This window comes from Megalops cyprinoides, chromosome 11, assembly GCF_013368585.1.
Source record: "Megalops cyprinoides isolate fMegCyp1 chromosome 11, fMegCyp1.pri, whole genome shotgun sequence".
NCBI lineage: Eukaryota > Metazoa > Chordata > Actinopteri > Elopiformes > Megalopidae > Megalops > Megalops cyprinoides.
This window is the reverse complement of record NC_050593.1, coordinates 26,189,824-26,211,484: the sequence shown is the minus strand read 5'-3', so window position 1 is coordinate 26,211,484 and position 21,661 is coordinate 26,189,824. Positions and strand designations below refer to the sequence as shown.

At 45.1% G+C, this 21,661-nt stretch overlaps 1 protein-coding gene across 2 annotated transcripts in view; it reads left to right on the top strand.

Moving 5' to 3' along the window:
- rasa3 (RAS p21 protein activator 3) overlaps nt 1-21,661 on the top strand; it is a 44,980-nt gene that overhangs the window by 9,279 nt on the left and 14,040 nt on the right. For both annotated transcript variants that reach the window (XM_036540323.1, XM_036540322.1), the window contains exons 2-7: nt 10,184-10,301; nt 11,708-11,811; nt 15,416-15,510; nt 18,109-18,185; nt 20,938-21,018; nt 21,148-21,220. In XM_036540323.1, the coding sequence (XP_036396216.1) occupies nt 10,184-10,301; nt 11,708-11,811; nt 15,416-15,510; nt 18,109-18,185; nt 20,938-21,018; nt 21,148-21,220 (548 nt within the window). The remainder of the gene's footprint in view (nt 1-10,183; nt 10,302-11,707; nt 11,812-15,415; nt 15,511-18,108; nt 18,186-20,937; nt 21,019-21,147; nt 21,221-21,661) is intronic.

Below are 21,661 nucleotides of genomic sequence, written 5' to 3'. Positions count from 1 at the left end.
TACACAGGAAGAGGGTTCAAAGCAAACAATTTAAGTTCATTGTGAGGTTTATTAAGAGGCAGGAGTACTATCTGTCATGTGTACCTCATGTTTGTTTCACTACAGTCAGGCTATCAGTCATTCAGAAAAGGAAGGTGTATGCCTTTTCTTGTGAAACAACATTATAGATGTGTCATCATGTCCTTTCATGCCAAAGGCAACAGTGTCCAAAAAAACCTCCCAGTACCCAATTTAATGCATTGCTGAACAGAAGTATCTTCTGTACTCTGTAACATCTTTTATGCATACACTCCAACATGTGGTGGACCTGAGGAAGAGCTTGTCTACTCTCATATAAGAGAGTAAAGAAAGAAATTCCTTCTCAAGGAGGCAAAGTGGACCATCTAGTGGTTGATGTCATATATATAATAATGGGAGAGCCATTATCCCAGTATGTGGAGTGAAGACTCTTGAATGAAAAACCACCATTTCAATCGAAGTTGCCTGCTGCATTTCTGCCTGCATTGATCTAAGATTTGATGCTCACATGCGGGTATGTCACAGCATTCCGAGATTAGACGGCGAGCACCATTCCATTTAAATGCATGTGTGAACACACCCCTGATGTTTGATGTGCCTCAGCAGGGTGTCATTGGTGAAGGAGGGAGAGGAAGAGAGAAGGTGAGGGAGAAGTAGAGAAAGGGGGGTGGAGGGGAAAGGAGCGAGAGAGCGTAATGGGGCAGACACCGTTTCTGGTTGATGAAAATCTCTTTTCTACATCTTGTTGTTTTGTGCAGAGATCTTGGACAGGAGAACAAGAGCATGAGTCAGCCGGCGCCCCGGGAGGGGAGAGGGGTGGTGGGGGAGGGGTGAGAGAGGAGAATATAGGCCTTGGGGTGAGATGCTAGAGGAAAGCAAATGATGAATACAACAGGCCCCACCAATATTATATATTCAGCTCCTTGCTTACTACATACTGGTAAATACCTTTGCTGTCTTAAGCTGTTTTTGTTGTTCTAAATGTAAGAATTATACGTTTGTTTAACACTGAAGGGGAAAAAAAGCATCTCTCATGCCAAGACCTAAGGCCCAGTGAGAGTCCACTTATTTAAGTGCCTCTTAAACTCATCAGTTACCCAGCATAGAGAGCTTTAAACCAGCTGAAAGAATAGACCAAATTAAATATATCAACTAAAATATATACAGATCAAACTTAATGTTATACCTTTCAAAGAAAAGAAAGAAAATACGTTTTATCAAATTGTCTGTTTTCTAATGGAGATAGAGAGGAGATACAGATCCTAAGCATGTCTGTAAATAAGACTCAACAATCCTAGCTTGGGTTTTGAAACAGGACAGGACATGCAAAGGGAGTGGGGGAGAGAGGAGACTGAGGGGGGGAGACAGAAGAAGGTGTAGAAGATGGACGTGATGCTGCAGTGAACAGGCTTAATGCTGTGGACTGACAGGTTTGCGTATAGATTTGTCTCCCTTTGTATGGAAGCGCATGACTCACATGGGCGCATTCATACAGCCAGGCACGCACAATCACGCAGGCCTTTTTGCAGGGTTTCATCAGATCTGAAGAAGCAGAATTAGAAGGCTGTGCCTATTCTTAGTGTGCTCTCCCCGTCCTGCCATTCCCAGCGAGTGCAGTGATGATGTCATCTCTGAGGCTGAGAAAATGTGTGTTCGCCCACAGAGCTGTCTGCCTTTATTTTTACACCAAAGGCAGATTAGCACAGCTCATCGTCCGCTCAGGCTTTGCTCTGAGTCAGGGGAAGGGCCATACACACACACACACACACACAAACGCACACACACACACACACACACACACACACACACACACACACACACACACACACACACACACACACACACATGCACACATATACACACACACACACACTCAGTGGGGTTAGCGGAGTTTCCACCTCCTGTGGCAATGCCGTTGACTCTACTCGCACACTTCCTGTCCCACTGATTGCCCCGTCCACTTCAAAACAGGAAGCTTTTCCTTCTGTGTGTCTGTTGCCATGGCGACATGGGCTGATCCCATGGGTCGGGTCTCTGAGTCTTTCAGGAGGCACCAGTGCGTAGCTAGTTCTGGGGGGAGGCGGGTGATGAAATTCCCTCTTTTTGTCTCATGGATCAGGAGAAGCAGATGCAGACAGATGAACCTTCAGTGCAGTGCAGTGTGTCACAGCAGTGTCACACAGAGAGGTATTATGACACACTTCATAGTTACAGAACACCTGGCCATCTGTGGTGGACGTAGACAGAACAGAACATCCAGTCAACAGTGGTAGAGACACTGCTGGAGTAAAGGAGACATGGGCCCTTATTCACAGGGATTCTAAGAGCATTCTTTACAATGGATTTAACCCATGGGAAATATATCTAAATGATGCAAAAAGGGTACTTGTCACAGTGAAATCAGGCACTCAGCTCAGCCGTAAGAGCAGCTGAAGAGTGTGTGTCTTAAGGAAGTTTTATATCCATATAATGCCCAGAATTGTGCATTTATAGGTTTATTCCTAATATGGGCACTTTTGAGCCCATCATTATCCACACTTGCCTGTGGAGAATTGTTTTGCTCCTGGGGTGCATTGCTGGAGTCAAAGAAAACAATAGGAAGGAAGAAGTCTGGCCCTAAAATCCCAGCAACGTGTCCCTTAAAGGTACTGCTGCGCACATCAGTGCTGTCGTCCTTCACTGTCAATGTACCAACAACAAATGCAAGAAACCATGGTACAATGCACTGTTTATATCAAGACAGGAAACTTCTGCTTACAAGTGGCACTGGCACTGATAAGAAGTATTTGTTAAGCTACTGACCTTAAATTCCCTGATGAAACTGGGCCAGTTAACCCAAAATTGTATATATTCCATTCACACTACAATGCTGTGCGGTAGTTATTTTTTATTTCCCTTATTGTTACTGGTGCATTTCCCATAGCCATATAATGCAGGTCCCTGAGAACTTTATATCCAGACGCTACGCTAGGATATGTCAGAATTCCACAGATTAAATTTCTTAGAAATTCCAGTCTCGTGTCTTTTCAGCTTGTCCCTGTGACTGGAGCATATTAAGAACATAATTTCTTTCAAGGAAAGTGCTTACTTGATGTTTATGAACGGCAGCAACTATACGCAAGACTTATACGTTTGTAGGTGTAGAGGACTCTAGGAAGAAGTATATATCTAGCCAAAGGCAGAGGAATTTGAAATTCTGTTTTGTTGTTTATATTTGTAGCTGGCAGTTGTAAACTACTTGCAGATAGATTCTTGAATGCAATTTCCCATTATTCTCAGAATTTTCTGCAATTAAGCACTGCTTTCAACACAAAGAATTATGCCCAGGTAGTCAGCAGTCCATTGATATAAAGTTCAGGTACTCACTTAACTAATTACCTTTGTGTTGTATGTACTGGGCTGACCTGTGATTGGGGTCTCTTCATGAGAGTGAATAACACCAAGGTGGTCTGACACCTGGTGAACTGACCTCTTCTACAGCAGCCATCTCTTTTTACCGTACAGCTCAATCTATCCACCTTCTTTCTGCTCCCTGTGAGATACTGTAGCCCCTAGTCTGTACCCCAAGACAGACTCTAGCCCCTTTCATTTACATTTATTCATTTGGCAGACGCTTTTATCCAAAGGTTACAGTTCTTTACAATGTTATCCATTTATACAGCTGGATATTTACTGAGGCAATTGTGGGTTAAGTACCTTGCCCACAAGGTAACCGGCAACCTTTCGGTTACGAGTCCTGCTCCTTAACCACTATGCTACACTGCCACCCTTTCATCTGTACACCATGATACAGTCAAGCCCCCTCTGTCTGTGCCCTATGAGATACCCTAGGCCCCTCTCTGTGTGCCCTATAGCTCTCTTGATCCCCCTCTCTTTCTCCCCTGAAGCTACCCCTATCCCCTCCCTTCTCTGTGCCCCATTAGTTCCTGTGCTCCTTGTTGGGTGTTGTTATCTGGATCCCTGTGTGGTGGGAAGAGGGGGAAACAGATGCCGAGGAGTGAAGTTTTCTCTTCCTGTTTTGGTGTTTTCCTGAAACCCAAAGGCAAGTCTAGCCGGAGTAATCTTGGGAACAGACAAAATTGGGAGTATTGGCTTGTTTATGAAGGTTGTGATATATCTGAAGTGATGTTCAGTAGCTGTGTGTGGTACTGTATTAGTGTAAGCTATAGTGGACTGGCCTTGTATGGGGTATTGCAGTAAAGCAGGATATATTAGAGTGGCTCCCTGTGGGGTACTGTATTAGTGTAAGTTATATTAGAGTGTCTCCATATGGGGTACTGTATCATTGTAAGTTATATTAGAATGGCTAGGTATGGGGTACTGTATTAGTGTAAGTTATATTAAAGTGGCTTCATATGGGGTACTGTATTACTGTACGTTTAATTAGAGTGGCTCAATATGGGGTACTGTATTAGCCTAAGTTATATTAGAGGGGCTTCATATGGGGTACTGTATTAGAATATGCAGTTATGAGGTACTGTATAATAGTGGGTCAGTGAAGAGTAGTGTATTATAACATCTTTACGTGTTCCCTTGTTCAGCTATACCTTAAATGTGGCTTTCTTGTTTTTTCTCTCTTTTTGTTTTTTGCATTTACATTGTACCTTTAGGTGTACCTGAGCGTACGTGCAGTGTCCGCTGGCTCACAGTCTGTATGGTACTTGACAAGGTGAAAGGTGGCTGAGCAGACGTAGGATTGTTTTGTCTACCTTTTTTGTGGAATGAGGAATCGGTGTGTTTTCATTGGCACAGACCTCCCATAACCAAACAGTGCAGCAAAGCGTCTTTGCATTGTGTTTTATTGTGTTACTCTGGGACATGTTAAAAAAAAATAGCATGGAGATGGAAAATTGGGCTAGACATTGTACCGTTTGATGTTGTATGTTGGTGGAGCAAACTAGCCAGCTAAATCCTTAATAGCAAACCTTAAATTGTCTCAAAGGGGCAAATTAAGACTTACTTCAAACCAACTTATTATATGGTAGCAAAAAATGCAGGACATGTAACCATAGAAAAGTCGTTTCTCCAGGTTCCATGTTTCAATGACTGTCAGTTTTACATTGGTTAAATTCTATGTGTTTGCTGCCCCAGAGACATGTGACATGGTTCCTGTACTGAACTGCAGTTCCCATAATGAATATACAATGCTCAGATCCATATAAATCCTACAAACAAGCATCTCACTAAAGGAAAATTGTTTAAAACCCCCAAGAATAGAGGACTTGCTGCCAAGAAACTTTCCTGACAGAAAAAACCATGTCATTTTCAGAATCACAACAGTAACACAATGGTATTGGGAAAATGCATTCAAGCGCCTGCATTCAAAATGCAAAAGCCATGAACATTCGAATGCCATGGATACATTTGAAAGGCCTCTAAGAGTGGGTCAGTGTGTGGTGCTGTATCAGAGTGGGCCATTGGGGGCTAATGTATTAGAGTGGGTCAGCGTGTGGTCCTGTATCAGAGTGAGCCATTGGGAGCTACTGTATTAGAGTAGCTCAGTGTGTGGTGCTATATGAGAGCGGGCCAGTTTTTGGGCTACTGTATTATAGTGGGTCAGCACTTCCCTCCCACTCTCTGTTTCTCTTCCTTTAACCCCCCCACCCCCCACCCCTCACCCCCAAGCCCCACCCCACGACAGCATGATTCCGCTCAGAATATCCCATCATTCTGTGGTTGACTGAGCGACCTGGATGATGTAATCCTATCAGGATACCAGTGATGACAGCGGGACACAGCAGGAAATGATGGTGCCTTTTCAAGATTAATGCGGCTTTAAAGTCAGCGTCCCCCTAATCCCCAATCAATGCAGATGGGTCTCTATCACAGTGGAGCATTGTATTATTCTGCCTTGTTATATAATGATAATAATGATCAGAGAAAAATGAATGGAGAGAATGGCAGCATGCACAACAGGGTGCAATCTCTCCTTCATTTCATCTGGGGTTTTTGTTAATCTTTAAGTGTGTGGGTGTATGTGTGTGTGTGTATGCTTCTCAGTTCTCTGTGTATGTGTGTGTGTGTCGGTGTGTGTATTGGCACAGATTTTTGGAACAGTTGTTTTGGGATGAATGCACCTGGTGGGTGATGAGAGACCATAACCTGGTTAAAGCTGCAGCAGTTCACAGGCAAAGTTATTTTATGCATTTAAGGAGGCCACTATCAGACCACAGGCGCTCATTCCAAAAAAGGCTGCTAGAGATGGGAATGGACCATATGCTGCAGTTTGACAACATGAATGGGGTGACTGTCTCTCCCTAAATGGGACGCAGATACTGTGGCATAACCACACAGATTACAGTTTTGACTCGCCAATATTACCACAGTTGCAATAAGAATTAAATAACTCATTTTGAGAAGCTGATGGCAACTGAACACTATTGTGCTGCTTGTGAATTTATCCAGGTTTTCTCTAACTTCAGGTTCTTCAAGTTTGATGAGTTGCCACATACTGGGCACCAGGCTCAGTGTGAAGCCTCTGCCAGTGTCAGTCTGTAGACTTTGTCAGTCTTAGTGAGGAAACTCTTCTTAGTTTCAGTGTGGAAATTATCGGTTTGGTACCCAGTAGCTCGTTCAGGGACTCTAGAGTACTCTATCAGCGTGAACCCAGGGTATGGACGTTGCTGTCAGGAGACTGTGATAGAGAGACACAGGGAACAAGAGCGAGGGTGAGGGAGTTCTATACCTGCATGCCCTCAGAGCAGAACAGACACACCCCAGGTTTCACAATGAACCCTTTAACAGGAAGCAGAAGTTGCTAAACGTAGCCTCCTCAGTTTATCACAGAGTCAGTTAAATACATGCTAATCCAGTTTGTGAGTAGTGACTCCATCCTTAATTTTGTAAACTATGTGTGATATCTATGGTTCAGTGGCAGTCAGTCCTCAGCAGTCTTAGTGGGGTCTTAGTGTTGTGTTCACTGCCAAAGACCTTCTTTACACTATCCAAAATTCTAGTACCACAGGTGATGACCCAAGATTTGGTTACATTGCACAACATATTTGCAGTCATTTACTATACTATGTACCACAGAGGGCACAGGGTATAAGTAAATGACGTAAAAGTAAACATTTGTATCCTACACTGGGTGTAATATCATTACAAAATATCATCACAATAAAAGACTGTGCTCTTACACTGTACACCGGTACTGCATGCGGTTGCTTCCTTGTGTTTCCACACACACCACATCTACAACATCCACATCAATGCGGTGTTTGTGTGCACACCGTGTGTGACCTTTGTCTGGGAAGGTCTTCTTCCTCTTTTTTTTTTCTCACGAAGTAACATAACAAAGAGCCTTTCAATTTTGCAGATATTTAATGATGTCATGTGGATCAGTTAATGGCAGCTTAAGGTGTTGCTTCACAGCCACATTTTCATAATTGGTAAAAAGAAAGATGTTCAATGCAGTCAGTTCATGAACAGTCAGTCCCTGCTTGATTCTGGACAAACTTCAATCTAACTTTTGAAAGGAAGAGAATGGAAAATGTTCTTTATTGCTTGGATGCGATATTTATTTTCCTCTCAAGACCTGAAGGTTGGACCATGTCACAGCTCTGTTAGTAACACAAAATTACTAATTGTATTGCCAGAATGTTCCTTGTTTTGCTTAAAATGCATCCAACATGCAGATTGCATTGCTTCAAGATGACAAGTGATGACTAACAGTTATAATATCTCTGTTACATTCTGCAACAACCCACCTATTTTAAGGTCAACCAATGATTCAAGAGGGAAGCGTCTTTTGGGATCAAACAGTTCTATGACAAGCATTGAACTTTAGGGACATATGGAAGCCAAACAGCTGCAGGCAATATCAAAGATATGTACACTGAATCAGCCCTCTGTGAATTTGAACAGGAAGCTCTGCCTTAGCAGTCCCTGTTCCTCCTAACCCCATACTTCAGAAACAAAGCCCTGTTTCTCTGCGGGTCACAACGTATTCTTTAAAATGTGTGTGTAATTCATTACTCAGTAAGAGTTACTGGTTTGGCAGCCGTGAACATAACCTAATGCCCAGATTTGCATTGACATTCCCAGCCTCAGTGCGTCCAAGGTCTTATCTACAGTCTGAATCAAAGTCTGACCCAAGGCAACGTATGAAGTGCAGGAGCCAGAATACACAGTTGTGCTGTCCTCTCACCCTTACCCAGAGCAGCAACCTGAATGTGCTGCTGGCTTCAGGAGTCTCCTATCCAAGACTCTGCTGTGATGTCATGTTATAGTGTTGGGTCGTGTTATAGTGTTGCGTTGTGTTGTAGCTAGATGTTGGTGTGGTAGTGGTTGATGTAGTAGTTTGTTGCTGTTGTTGCTGCTGTTGTTTAGTTTATGATTGTGCTGCACTGGTTGCTGTTGTAATTCGGTTTGTTGTCACTGCCATGTAATCGTTGGAGTTCTAGATGTTGATGTTGTGCTGAGGTTTTTAACGTTTTGTGGTTACTTGGTGGTTTTGGTAGCTGTTGAAGTTTTTCTCCTCCTCTAAGTGAATCTTATTCATGAGGTGATGTTAGTGTGTCTTTCACTTCTGTCATGGACCGTAAAGTGATTGTGTGTGTGTGTGTGTGTGTGTGTGTGTGTGTGTGTGTGTGTGTGTGTGTGTGCATCCACGTTGTGCATGTGTGAGAGAGATCTTTGGGGAGCAGAGAGAAGTCTCCCTGGACTGTTTGCTATTGCTCTGTTAATAAGGCAGAACACCGTGCCCTGCTGTTTTGGTGTCAATATTGTGACTCTGCCGAAGGTTCTGTGGGGGTAGAATGAGGGTAATTCTAGGGGGTGGAGTGTTGACATGCACACGCAGGCCGTGTTGACACAAACAGGGGGATAGAGCGCCTTGCTGTCACAACTCCACCCACCCACGTTGCCAAAAGGAAACTCTCCCGCCAAATGTCAGCTAGGCAGAGCTCACCTGCCCCACATGGAAAAAATAGAACACCGCTCAGTCCTGAAGCGCTGACCACAAATAGTCGTTTTTTCGATAAGTCCTGTTGCACCCAACACAAATAATCTCAGATTTGCTGTATCAACAAACACAAATCCAGTGCCTTCGTTATGTGTGTGGCCCTTGAGGAAGTCCGTTCCTCAAACAGCAGATTGAAGTCTGAAGAACCTGCGCAAGCAGGCTGTACAACCGGCCCCCCCAAAACAACAACACTCCACAGAATGCAGGCCAGGACTCCAACAAAATTTCCCCATGTGGAATATGAGAAACCTGATGGAAGCTGATATGGGGAGCCATACCACCTGGAGGTCTGGAATTGAAAAGATGAGTCAGGATTCTCCATTCCTCGCCCGCAGTTTTGAATCCAACCCTGTTCCAGACACAGGAAGTGGGCGATTGCGAGAGATGAGTCGGCTGCATGATATGATCCCGCTGTCAGACAGGAAGTCCACAGACAGTCAGGACTTAGACACAACAGGCATGATTCCACACAGTGTATACACCTGTGGAATCATGACAATCAAGATTCAGGGATATGGAGATTGTAGAGGAAGTAGGGGTTTAAGGACGGGAGAGGATATCTCATTGATTGTCATAATAAAAAAGTAACAGATTTTTTAGCCTCTGTATTGATAACCCCTCATTTGCTCTCATTGTAGAGTACCAGGCCAGCCAATGCTTCATCAGTACCAAACAGGGCAAACCATGTAAAAATGAAACACCCTATATACTGAAAACATACTACACAGCTTGCACGCTGTATATACACACATCTACGCATGACTGCCCCCCACACATTATACACGTCACACACCACAAGCAAGCACACATTATTGCACTCCTCACAAAACACAGACAGAGAGAGAGGGGAGTGAGGAGAGAGAGGGTCTCATCTACAGCTGAATTGCACATGGCTTTTGCTCTGTACTGTCTGTGTGAGAGCAGAGTTGGTATGAATGTTTGAGTGTGGTGGAGCAGGAGTAAGGTCAGTTATAATGGCTTATGGGTAAAATACTGCCCTTTATATGCTGTTTATATGCCATTTATGTTGCTGTTGCTGGCTGTTCTCTGCTCTACCCTCCCCTCCTACCATTTAGGCCACACCCCAAACCCTGATTATTGACCTAAGTCTCACAAGGAGCAAGATGGTGTGTCCCCTCACGTCACATCCTGCCTGTGGCTCATGTTGCTGTCTGTCTTTTTCCTCTTTGACTCTATGTGCAGGTGAAGCAAAAAACATCCCTCCATATCCTGGACCCAACAAAATGAGGGACTGTTACTGCACCGTCAACCTGGACCAGGAGGAGGTGTTCCGGACCAAGATCATCGAGAAGTCCCTGAGGTCAGTCATCTGCTGCTTTCTGTCTTTCTGACATGGCTTTCACACCAATTCAACCAGGCATTTTTTCTGACTTTATTATTGACAATTGAGTTTTATATGCCACCTCTGCTGTCACTATGCAAATTTTTTCCCTTTTGTCAACTACCCAACCCTGTTGTGGTTTCTGTTATGTGGCTTTATGATTTTTACCTCAGCAGGGCCATTCATCAGAAGCATCAGGGTATAATTCATGGAACCTCCAAAAATCTGTTTCTGACATAAGGACACAATCATGGGTTATCAGAAGTTAATTTTTGTACACTAGCTTTTGCTTGGACGATGTCAGAGTCTGACAGAAAAAAAGTCAGGTGGGCACCTCACTGTCTCTCTGAGTTCAACATCAAGGCTGACATTGGGTATTGAGAATGGGTTTCCATGACAGCCATAGAGAGTGTTAAGGGCCGCGTCTGGCCTAGGTTGGCCCAGTCTCTTGTCGGGTTGTCGACAAAGGGACAGCTGAGGGGGGGGGGGGCTGACCTACTCAAAGGGACTTGCATTGATTTGTGTTTTTTCATGTGCCCCTCCTCCTTCTGCCCCTTTTGCTGTGTCTGGGGAAGAGATCCAGCGTCCACACTCTTTGTGGTAGATGATGGTTGGGAACTGGGGGGGTCAGGGGGATAGAGGGTTTTTTGTGTAGGCCTGGCACTGAGACACAGTGCTTTAGCCTTGCAGCCACTAGTCAAAGAATCCAGAGTCGTTTCTGCCGCAGCTGAATTCCCTCCATTGTTCTGTCAGGCAGAGGAGGAGTCTGGCAATGAATCTCCGACCCCGGTCTGTTCCTTCATTCCCTCCATCTCTCCCAGTGCAAACTAGCCTCTTTCCCCTGCCTCTCCCAGTATAAAGCGACCTCTCTCCCCCGTCTCTCCCAATTACTCTCCCCTGTCTCTCCCAGTATATACCAACCCCTCTCTCCCATCTGTCCCAATTACTCTCCCCTGTCTCTCCCAGTATATACCAGTCCCTCTCCCCCCCCTCTCCCAGTCATTCTTCCCTGTCTATTCCAGTAAATACAAGTCCCTCTGCCCTACCGCATGAATTTCTCTCACGTTGAAGATACTTCAGAAAGTGAAAGTCTAGCTGGGACAATCTGAACCACATGGAGGAGTCATCCTGTCTTTTGTGGTTTGACCACAATACGAAATGAGCAAAAACATATGGATCAGAACTGAAGTTGTGGTATTTGCTGACAAATAGAGAGAGAGCACTATCACTTCTGAAATTTGTTGCTCATATTTGTACATAAGGAGTGTGTCAGATGTTTGTCATTCCTCACCCTTAGTGCATTCCTGGATTCAGACTAAGGAAAAGAGTTAATTAGTTTGTATATATGATGTTATTAAGTACCTTGTTCTCCCCTTCCACCACAGCCCCTTCTATGGAGAAGACTTTTACTGTGAAATCCCTCGGAGTTTCCGTCACCTCTCCTTCTACCTCTTTGACAGGGACGTCTTCAGGAGGGACTCCAGTATTGGTAAGAATGGACGCGCCGATTGGTTTTTAGTCTGATGACAAACAGGTCTCTGGTGTCTGATTTGTTGTCTCTGAAGAGCGGGATTCCTTGGTTCTCTTATTGCACGTTGAACAAAAGACATACAGATGTTGGGTCTTTGGTGCCATGTGGATCTCATGGCACACAGATCTTGGGCCTCTACTTTGGTATCATTGTCAAACGTGTCAGTTGTAAGTGTTCAGCAAGTTAGACATGTGTGTGTCTTGGTATATGTTTAATGTGTACTTAAAAATAATGCATTTGTGCTTAACATTTTTATACCTTTTACCCATGAGTGCTGCTGGTGTAGTGTTTCCAATATGCAGAGTGCATAGATGGTGTGTTTGATGTGCCGACCTTTTTATTTATGACCTGTGTATTTTATGTATTCATGGGCATGGTAATTGATGCATGGGCAGTATGATTGATGAACAGCATGTGTGTTTGAAGTATATACTGTTTGATATATGGGCTGTGTGTTGGAAGGACAGTCTGTGTTTGATGTATAGACTGTGTCTGAGGTTAGGATGTGGTCAGAATGTACATGCTGGGTGCACTGGGCTGTAGTTGCAAAGAATGGAAAGGCAGGAGGGATGAGAGCAACTGCAGAAGTATGAAAGTATTCAGTCGTGAGACAACTAATTCACTACATCAATCGGTGTTTGAATAACCGCAGATTAAACAAAAATGACAAAATACATATTCATGAACAAGAGCTGAAAAAAACTATAAAAAGCAAATTGACTAAATGGACTCCTTGTTTCATTGAGTCGTTTTCCCCACTTACATTGCTCGCTTTGCATTTAGTTTGCATTTACCCCACTAGTAGAGGTGAACGGTCCGCTGTGAAACAGGAAACAGGTGGGGGTGTAAAATCAAAAGTAATTAGCATATGGATTTTCCATGTCACTTGTGTTGCCTCTCGGGAGTGCTGGAACAGGTCACCTCTTGTGGCATTATAGTGGCCTCTTGAAAGGCATTATGGGACTTGTGTCACCTGAAGAGGGATCCTTCTAAGCAACAGCACAAGAAACATTCATTTACTCACATTTGTGGCTAACTTTTGTAATGCGGCTGCTTGCCCCTGTTGACAACACAGCTGACTCCTCTGTTTTTTTTTTTTTTGTTTTTTCTTTTTTGCTTATTTGACAGTTTATTTCTGGATCTGTCAGTTTTTACACTGGTGCGTAATCATTATGAGATGAAAGAGATGCTTCAGTTCCTTGTGTGGAGGTACAGTGTGAAAGCAGGAGTGAGACCCTGGTAGCCTCTTGGCTGTATTGATGTGTATCACTCAGAATTGTCTCAAGTTCAGTCTGGAGATCTGGAGTATCATAACAGTGCTCTTGGGATCATAACATTTTCTACTGTAAATCAAATTGCTCGTCTCTGATGGGCCTCGTGTTTGGGTTGGAATGCGGTCTGAATGTGTGGTCTGTGCACTTGATGTAGAGATTGATTGGTTGCTTCTGGAGTTAGAAGGGGAAAAATACACCTGTATTGACCACAACATTCTGCATCCAGCCAGGCCTTATTGACAGAAAATAACTGGTTGCTTTCATACAACTAAGAGGAAGAAAAAGAGAACACTACTGGGCTAGATTCTCTATACCTATACTCATACCTTGAGATATGGAAATTTAAATGCAGTAGAGATAATGTTATAGACCAATCAAATTTTTTGCCAGTAAGGAAGCTTTGAGACAGTGAAACGTTTCTCATCCAATTGGAGGAGAGATCTGTGTTTCAAACAAAACTCTCCTTTCCACACCCCAGAAAACACAACGTTGACATGACAAACTATTTATTTGGGGTGTTTCCATAGCTGCCAGTGCTTGGGAATGGGAAACAGGGCCAGATACCCTCCGTTAATGCGTAATGAGTGTACAGCCGTTATTGAAACCATATGAGATGAACGGAATGCTGTTTGGGATCTGGAGAAGTTTTGAAAGATTCAGAGTGGTTTCGAGGGCATTTATGTCTAGTTGTATACAAGCCCATGTAACGTCTGAATGATTTGTTCACCGAGCTCCATGCTGTTTTCATTTCTTATTGACATCTTAAATGACTCACTATGGGGAAAAGTCTACGTTTGTTATCAATGATTGATTGAGATGTGCAAATGTGTTCTCTTTCATTTGATGCCAGACCATGCATCTGCACTCCATTCATGATATGGGTCATGGTTATATACGCAGTGTGGCGTGGTGGTAAAGAACAGGGCTTGCAATTCAAAGGTTGTACCCTGGGCCAAGGTGCCCAACCTGAACTGTCTCAGTAAATGTCCAGTTGTATAAATGGGTAACATGTAATCACTGTGAGGCATGTAAGTGACCCTGAATAAGAGCTTCTGCCAAGCACCTGCAGTGCAGTGCAGTGTAATGCAATCTACACTGTGCCTCAGTTTGAAGCTGTTATTTAGGCAAAAACTAGTTGGAATTGTAAAAAAAAAAAAAGCTTGTCACTGTAACAGGCGTTGTCTTCAAGACAGCCGCTAAGGATTAACTGTTTATCTGGTTAATCTTTACCATTCCAAATGGAGCGCTACTGCGGGGAGAGAGAGTGGCTCAGAGTGCCCTCCCTCTGTCCATCCATCTGTCTGTGTGTTCTCAAAGCCGGTCAGGAAGCCGGCCGGGGGGAGATAAGGCAGTGTGCCTAATATGCAGTGACCGCGGCAATGACTCAGCGGAGCCATCTGTCAGTCATGCCAACGAGCTCTCTGTTAGTGACTGTGAGAGGCTCCTCGGAATGTGTGCTTGTGTGTTTGTTTGTGTTTGTGTGTGTGTGTGTGTGTGTGTGTGTGTGTGTGTGTGTGTGTGTTGTGTATCTGGTTATCCTCAATTTTTGTTACAAATATGCATAGTTTTAGTGTGTAGAGCTATAGTATGGGGTTTGCACATATTGAACTGTAGTCTGAGGTTTACACTTGCATGTGTATGGAGCTACAGTGTGAGATTTACACATGCACGGTGTTGTAATGTCAGGTTTTACATATATGTATTACACACACACACACACACACACACAGGAGTTGTAGAAGTCTGGCATAAAGCAGATGCTTCTCTTAAAGTATTGAAGCCTCTTTCGTTTCTTAGGCCATCCCTCTACCACTTTGTCCATCTCTCCATCTCTCTCTCCCTCTCCTCTCCTTGTCCTACATGTCGGTGCAGATTTCTTTGTGTGAAAGTGGACTCGCTCAGAGTGTTCTCCTTAAGCTCCACCACTCTGCCAACACGCCACTCTTTCAGCAGCACACCATACACCTCTAGCCACATAGTGTACCCTCATAGCAGCACACTCCACTCTCTTACAGCACACGGCTGTCTCCTAGCAACACATTGTTTTTTCAAAGCAACACACTGCACTCACATACCAGCACAACACACTTTTCTCACCAGCCTCTCTCGTAAAGATCCAGTTGCACAGAGAATGAAGGACAGGTAGGATTGCTAATGTGTTGGGTCTCTTCTCTCTCTGTAATTGTTCTGCTGGACCTTCTCTGTCTTTTATATGTTGGGTCAATGATTATTTAAATGCCACGACTTCTGTTAGGTGGTTCTAATGCGCAGGTGTGTTGCCTCTCCAGGTAAGGTGGCTGTGAAAAAGGAGGATCTGCAGAAGTACCATGGTAAAGACACCTGGTTCCAGCTGCAGCCCGTCAGTGCCGATTCAGAAGTGCAGGTGAGCACAGGTGTTTTGTCACCTTACTGTGGAGGGATGACAGATGCAGACTCACTCTTATCATCTTCGACTCTCCTGCTTTCTTTATCCCTTCTCCTCACCCCCCTCTTCTTCTCTCCATCTCTCCTTCCTCTTTTCTTTCTCTTCCCCTCTCTCAGTTTCCTCTGACTTCGCGCTCTGTCGATCCTGTGAGCTCACGGCACGTGTGTTTGAGATGACCGGGTGGTGTGTGTGTGTGTGTGTGTGTGTGTGTGTGTGTGTGCGCGCGCGCAGTTCCTCACCGCGGAGCAGAACGCACAACAGTCTCACTCCAAACAAACAGCGTGTGTGTTCAACACAAACAGCGCAGTCAGGGTGACCCGCAGGCGCGGCCACGGGTCAGAGACATGAGACAGTAGGCGCTGTTTCATCTTTATATAGGAGTGCTGGGAGGGCGGAGGAGAGAGATGGCAGGACAGTTAAGCATGAGGAAGTGGGAGCTCTGCTTCTGGGCAGGGCTGCACCCTAATGGAGACCACCACAGAGCCTTGCTCTGCTTCAGCATAAAACTAATCTCCCCCTAAACTTCATACTTGATCCCCTTGACCCAGCCCCCCCCCATTAATCTGATCCCATAACCTCACAGTCTCACCTGACCCCCAAGCAACACTCTCTTCAAAAATTCACCTTCTCTCCTGAACCTTAAAATACTCCTTGCTCTGAACTCCCAATACTCGCGCTCACCTTAACAACTCACATCTAACCTTCCAATCCTCACATTCTCTCAGGCACCCCCAAAGCTTACCCTGTCCCTTGGTCTCTTGTACCTCACCATTTCAGCTGGCCCCCAAACCTCACCTCTCCTCCCTGAACCACAAAATTCCAGTTGATTTCCCCCAGTTGCCTACCAGTTGATAGCACAGACATCATTTTGGAAAATAAAAGGAAAAATGACATCAAGACATTCACTCAAAGATGAGATGGAGCAGCATGATAGAGGCTATTCCTGTCCCTTTCTGTATATATAAGGGCCACATTGTCTGTGAGCAGTTTTTGCTGCTGTGCCGTGCGAGCGAATGAGCAGAGGCACACCATTGGCCGGCTGCATTTGCATATCGATGATGTTGGTGGGAGTTCTACAGCGTGTCTGTGTTCCGGAATTCTCTGCAGCTGCGCTGTTCTCTGGAAAGAGCACAAGCAACCCCCCTGCTAATTATTACCTCCCACAGAACCGGAGAAAACAAGTCTCTCTTTCTCTGCTTCACATTCAGTCACACACTCTCTCCAGCACACACGAATACAAATACACACACACACACAGTTCATACTTACACACACTCACACACACACAGCCATTCATGTCACAACAATGCACACTTTTGTGTCTGTCTTTCCCTCCCAGTATCTGATTTTATGACTTCTTCTTTTTGGTACTGTCAAATACTTGGTTCTGAAGGGAAGCAAAGACATGCTGAAAACAGTTTTTGTGACACAAGTGCCCAGTACTCAATACTCAATCTCAGTCTTCTTACACTTATAGTTTCAAATATAACTTTTTCCATACTGCATGAGATTACATTCCAAGTGTATTTCGGTATTATTCTGTAGTATTAATTCATACACTACACCACTTTTTGTTTTGAATTTCCTTTTTATTAGAGGGGGTGAAATACGAAAGTTGGAAGAATGGAGAGAGGATTTATGCTTTTGGAATTCCAAAGACATAAAATCAGTAAGATGACCTTCATGAGTCACGCTATTAATTGCACTTAGGATAAACATCAAGAATTAAACACAAGAATTATTGTTCACATAAAGCTTCTATTTGGAAGATACGTTGAAATGTTCCCATATAAAGAAACCACAGATAAAGTTTGATCCCAGATGATCGATGTTTAATTTTTTTTCTTGTGCAGCACACTGTAGCATGCAACATAATTCAAAGTTGTGGAGTCCTGCAGAGTCATGCTGCCGGTGTAGGCGAGGATTTACTAGCACCTCCTTCACTGTTGGTTGACTGAGATACACACACATACTGGGAAACACTCAGAGGCTAAGACACACTCTGACTGAAACACACACTCACTTGGTAAGACACACACGGAATGAAGCATACACTCAATGGGCATATGCACACATACTGGGGCCCACTCGCTGAATAAGAGTGATAGCAGTATCACAGCATGGTGATTTGCCTGGTGTATGTGGAAGGTTACGGCTCGGGTCAGCGGTGTTAATCGATGGGAGTGAGCAATGCCAGCATTGCATTGCCGGTATTTTGCCAGCATTTGTGGTGTGAAAGTTTCTTAAGGTGCACGTACTGGCTGAGATACATACATACACACACTAATTGAGATACCCACTCAAACATACACACATTGACTGAGACGCCCACTCAAACATACACACATTGACTGAGACGCCCACTCAAACATACACACATTGACTGAGACGCCCACTCAAACATATACACTCTGACTGAGAATCATACACAGTGTTTGCACGGCCATGTCATTATTTGTCAGTGGAAGCGGAAACAACTCTGCATAACTGGGGACTCCAAGGGTGTTGTACCGCACCTTAGTGGTTACCACAGTAACCCTGTCCTCTTCTCCACAGGGGAAGGTCCACCTGGAGCTACGTCTGAGTGAGGTCATCACAGACAGCGGTGCCATCTGCCACAAGCTGGCCACACGGTGGGTCTTACCTCTTTCACCGCTGAACGTGCTTTTCATCAGCTGGCCAATCATGGGTCTTTCTCCTTGTCTGCTGGCCAATCGTATCTATTCACCCACTGGTTGTCTGTTCACCTACTGGTCAGTCAGGTTCCTCTGTTTCTTCTGTTTCTTCAGCTCTCCGTCAATCTGTTTTTCATCTATGAACCAATGAACGGTTATAGATGGTCTCAGAGAGATTGGGATTGAATAATAATGGATGATTTCAGAGGGACCTGGAGTGTGTATGTTTCAGAGGAGAGATTGAGAGTGTGTTCTCTTGATCTGTATGTGTTCTCCTCTCCGCCTATGTGTTTTGTCCACGGGGAGTGGATATTTGTGAAGGGCAGTGGAATGAGATGCCCCAGAGTCAGAGATGGAGTGTCACTGAAAAGGTTCTTGGGAGGTGTAGGGACCCACAGGGAAGCCAGGGGCCCCCAGGGTCCAGGCCCTCTGTGCACCTGCTCCACGCATGCAGCACCGGGTCTCAACTGACTGACATTTGTCTGCAACTCTGTGCAGCTTTTCAGCTTTTGCAGATGCACGCAGCCAGAAACCACAAAGGGGGCTGAGCAGCTTGCGCTCTATCAGCAATGCCCACATACTCCATGAGCATCTGTTTCCGGCCTTAGAAAACTATTTTCTGCTTTTCCTGTTGGGTATTTTATTTTGTTTTGTAATGCATAATCATCTGTTGATTGACAGATGTTGATGGATTCCAACAAGTTATTTACATGTCGGTTGATTCCATTGCCATCTGTCTAAATACTTACAAGAACTTGTGCTCCTGGTTAATAAATCGGAATGCTTGCATCATCTGTTTAAAAAGATCACTTGCGTGGCACCAGAGCATGATATTCAGTCTATATTTCTGTAAATTTTCTGAGCGTTTGTGACCTCTGGGACCATAACTTGTCCTGTGTGAATCGGGGGACACGCTCAAAGGCTGATGATGTACTTAACTTTACAATTACTTTTAGCATCCCCACTGTTTTGGAAACACTCATATATGTTAACAACTACCACTGAAGTCTTGGCCCTAGCATTGCACTGGAATCCCACAATCCTCTACCATTACACACAGTCCTAGCATTCCCTGCTGCTACAATGTCCTTCATTTGTATTCCTCTCTGCTGGATTAGTCTCACTTATACAGAATGCCCTCCTGCTCTGCTTATGAATGTAGCCATGTCTTCGAGGTAGAATGTCTTCTCGCTGAATTCTGCCTTCTCTGATTGAACTCCATGGGACGCAATAAGATGTAAAGGGTCAGGATCAAATACACCTGTAAACTTTCTCTTTGGAAGATGTTCTTGTGAAACACAAAGCAGACATCTCACCACTGTTTTAGTAACATTTGCTTGATATGGAGATGTCTTGGGGTATCAGGTCCAATACTTATTATGATATGAGTGGAGTTGCTCCTTAGAAGAAGGGCAAATAAAACAGTTAAACGTCATGTTTGTGTCTGCATCTGTAATCTGGTGCAGCTGATTACCAGACGTGCGTTGGCCAGATGCCTGATTTAAGGCATTATGGGTAATGAGCTCGCTGCCACAGCACACCATGCAAGGGGATGGGATGTAGACAGATTGTTGCTTCCCTTTAAAAGGGCAGCAGACCTGTTCAGCCTGGAGTGGGTGCAGTGGAAAAGCAGGATCTCACACGGTCAGGGTTCTTAACAGCTCTGATTGGTTGTGAAAGGGATCTAGAACACTGAGGAAGTAGTTTCCACATGTTAGGTCCCGGGTTTGTAGCTGTACTGTGGCGATTACCGACCCAACACCCCCCCCCCCTTTCCCTGGCTTATTTAGCTGTCGAGTATGAGGTCACCTGTGAGTAGGCCAGGCAGGGGTTATATAAACAGGCTTACAGGACAGGAAGTGCTCAGAGGATCAGCCTGGCATTACAGATGCTTTAAACCCCCCAGTCATTTTTATCATTAACCTCTGCACTGTGCTTTACTGTCTTTAGCAACCACCACACCTCACTTCACATGGTGAGCCTTATAGTCCCTGATGGGGGGGGTTGACCTCATGCCTGGGGGTCACAGAATAATTCCCATGATTCCCAGAGCTGAGAGGTGTTGTTCCTTGCAGGGGTGGACGGGCTGGGTGTGAGGGTCTCTGTATGAGGTTATAAGCTGTGAGGAGGGTCTTTGTGGTGGTGCTGCTGACAGCAGTCCCACCCTCATGATTTGGTACATACTGTTTCATGCTGGAGAGACATGAGTCACGTAACAGGTGATTGGAGAGGAAGCAAACTTGGCACAGGGCCTTCACAGCAGCCCCAAGGTGACCTGCTCACCTCTGACACACCTGGCCCGTGACGCAGGACAGGAGTGACAGGTGTGTCTCAGAGGCCTGCTCTCTGACCGCACGTGGAGCTGGCCGCAGTGAGCAGCCACAGTAATCTAATATTTATATTAATCAGCATTATGGGGCTGGCTAGCTGGAGCGCTGGACCTGAGGGTCAAGGATTAGCATTCCATTTGAGGCACTGCTGCTCTGCCCTTGAAACACTTCTAGAGACAGCGCTGTCAGCCTGTTCACTCCAGCAGCATGGCTTACTGTATTAATAGGAAAGGGCATGTGCAGGGTGGAAAACTGTAAACACCAACAGTGACCCTGTCTCCTGCATGAGTAAAAGGTCACTCGCGCCCTGTGCGACTGATGATTTGTGAGTTCTGTCAGTGTGCGATGGTCGTGACGTTATCGTCTCTGTCTGCCCACAGTGTGTTGGAGTGCCAAGGCTTGCCCATTGTCAATGGACAGTGTGACCCGTACGCCGCTGTTTCCCTGCTTGGGCCATCCAGGTGAGAACCGTCGACCTCAGAGCCCTTTCCATGTAGGTCCCTGCTCCACATGGTGCATCGGTGTGTCAGTGAGTCATCTAACCAGTTGTCTGTCCATCCCGTCTGTCCGTCTGTCTGTCGCTCTCTCAGGTCAGAGGCCAAGAAGACCAAAGTGAAGAGGAAAACCAACAACCCCCAGTTTGAGGAGGTCTTCTATTTTGAGGTATAAATACTGAGCGGGACACTAAAGCACTAAACTATGCGGTTGCATAGTTTCATCACTGGCCACTCGCTTGCCCTGGGCCTCCCTCAGATGCAGATGGAGTCCTCTGTATATCAGCCTATTTCACAGATGTAGCTCTTGAGAGGAGAGCATGTTCGTCTGATGGAGGGATGCTGTAGAAGCCCTGCCCTGCGTGAATGTGTGTGTGTGTGTGTGTCTGATAGAGTGTGTATTAAATGTTGATTCCCTCTCAGGGCTCACAGAGATGGGTCGGGTTAGTGTAAGGGTTATTGCGTGTGTGTGTGTGTGTGTGTGTGTGTGTGTATCTGACAGAGCGTGTATTAAGCCCTCTCAGGGCTCACAGAGGTGGGCAGGGGGAGGCGGGGGAGGGGGGCAGCTGTCGGTTGAGTTGTTTTCTTGCTCTGCTCTGCGGTTCAGTTT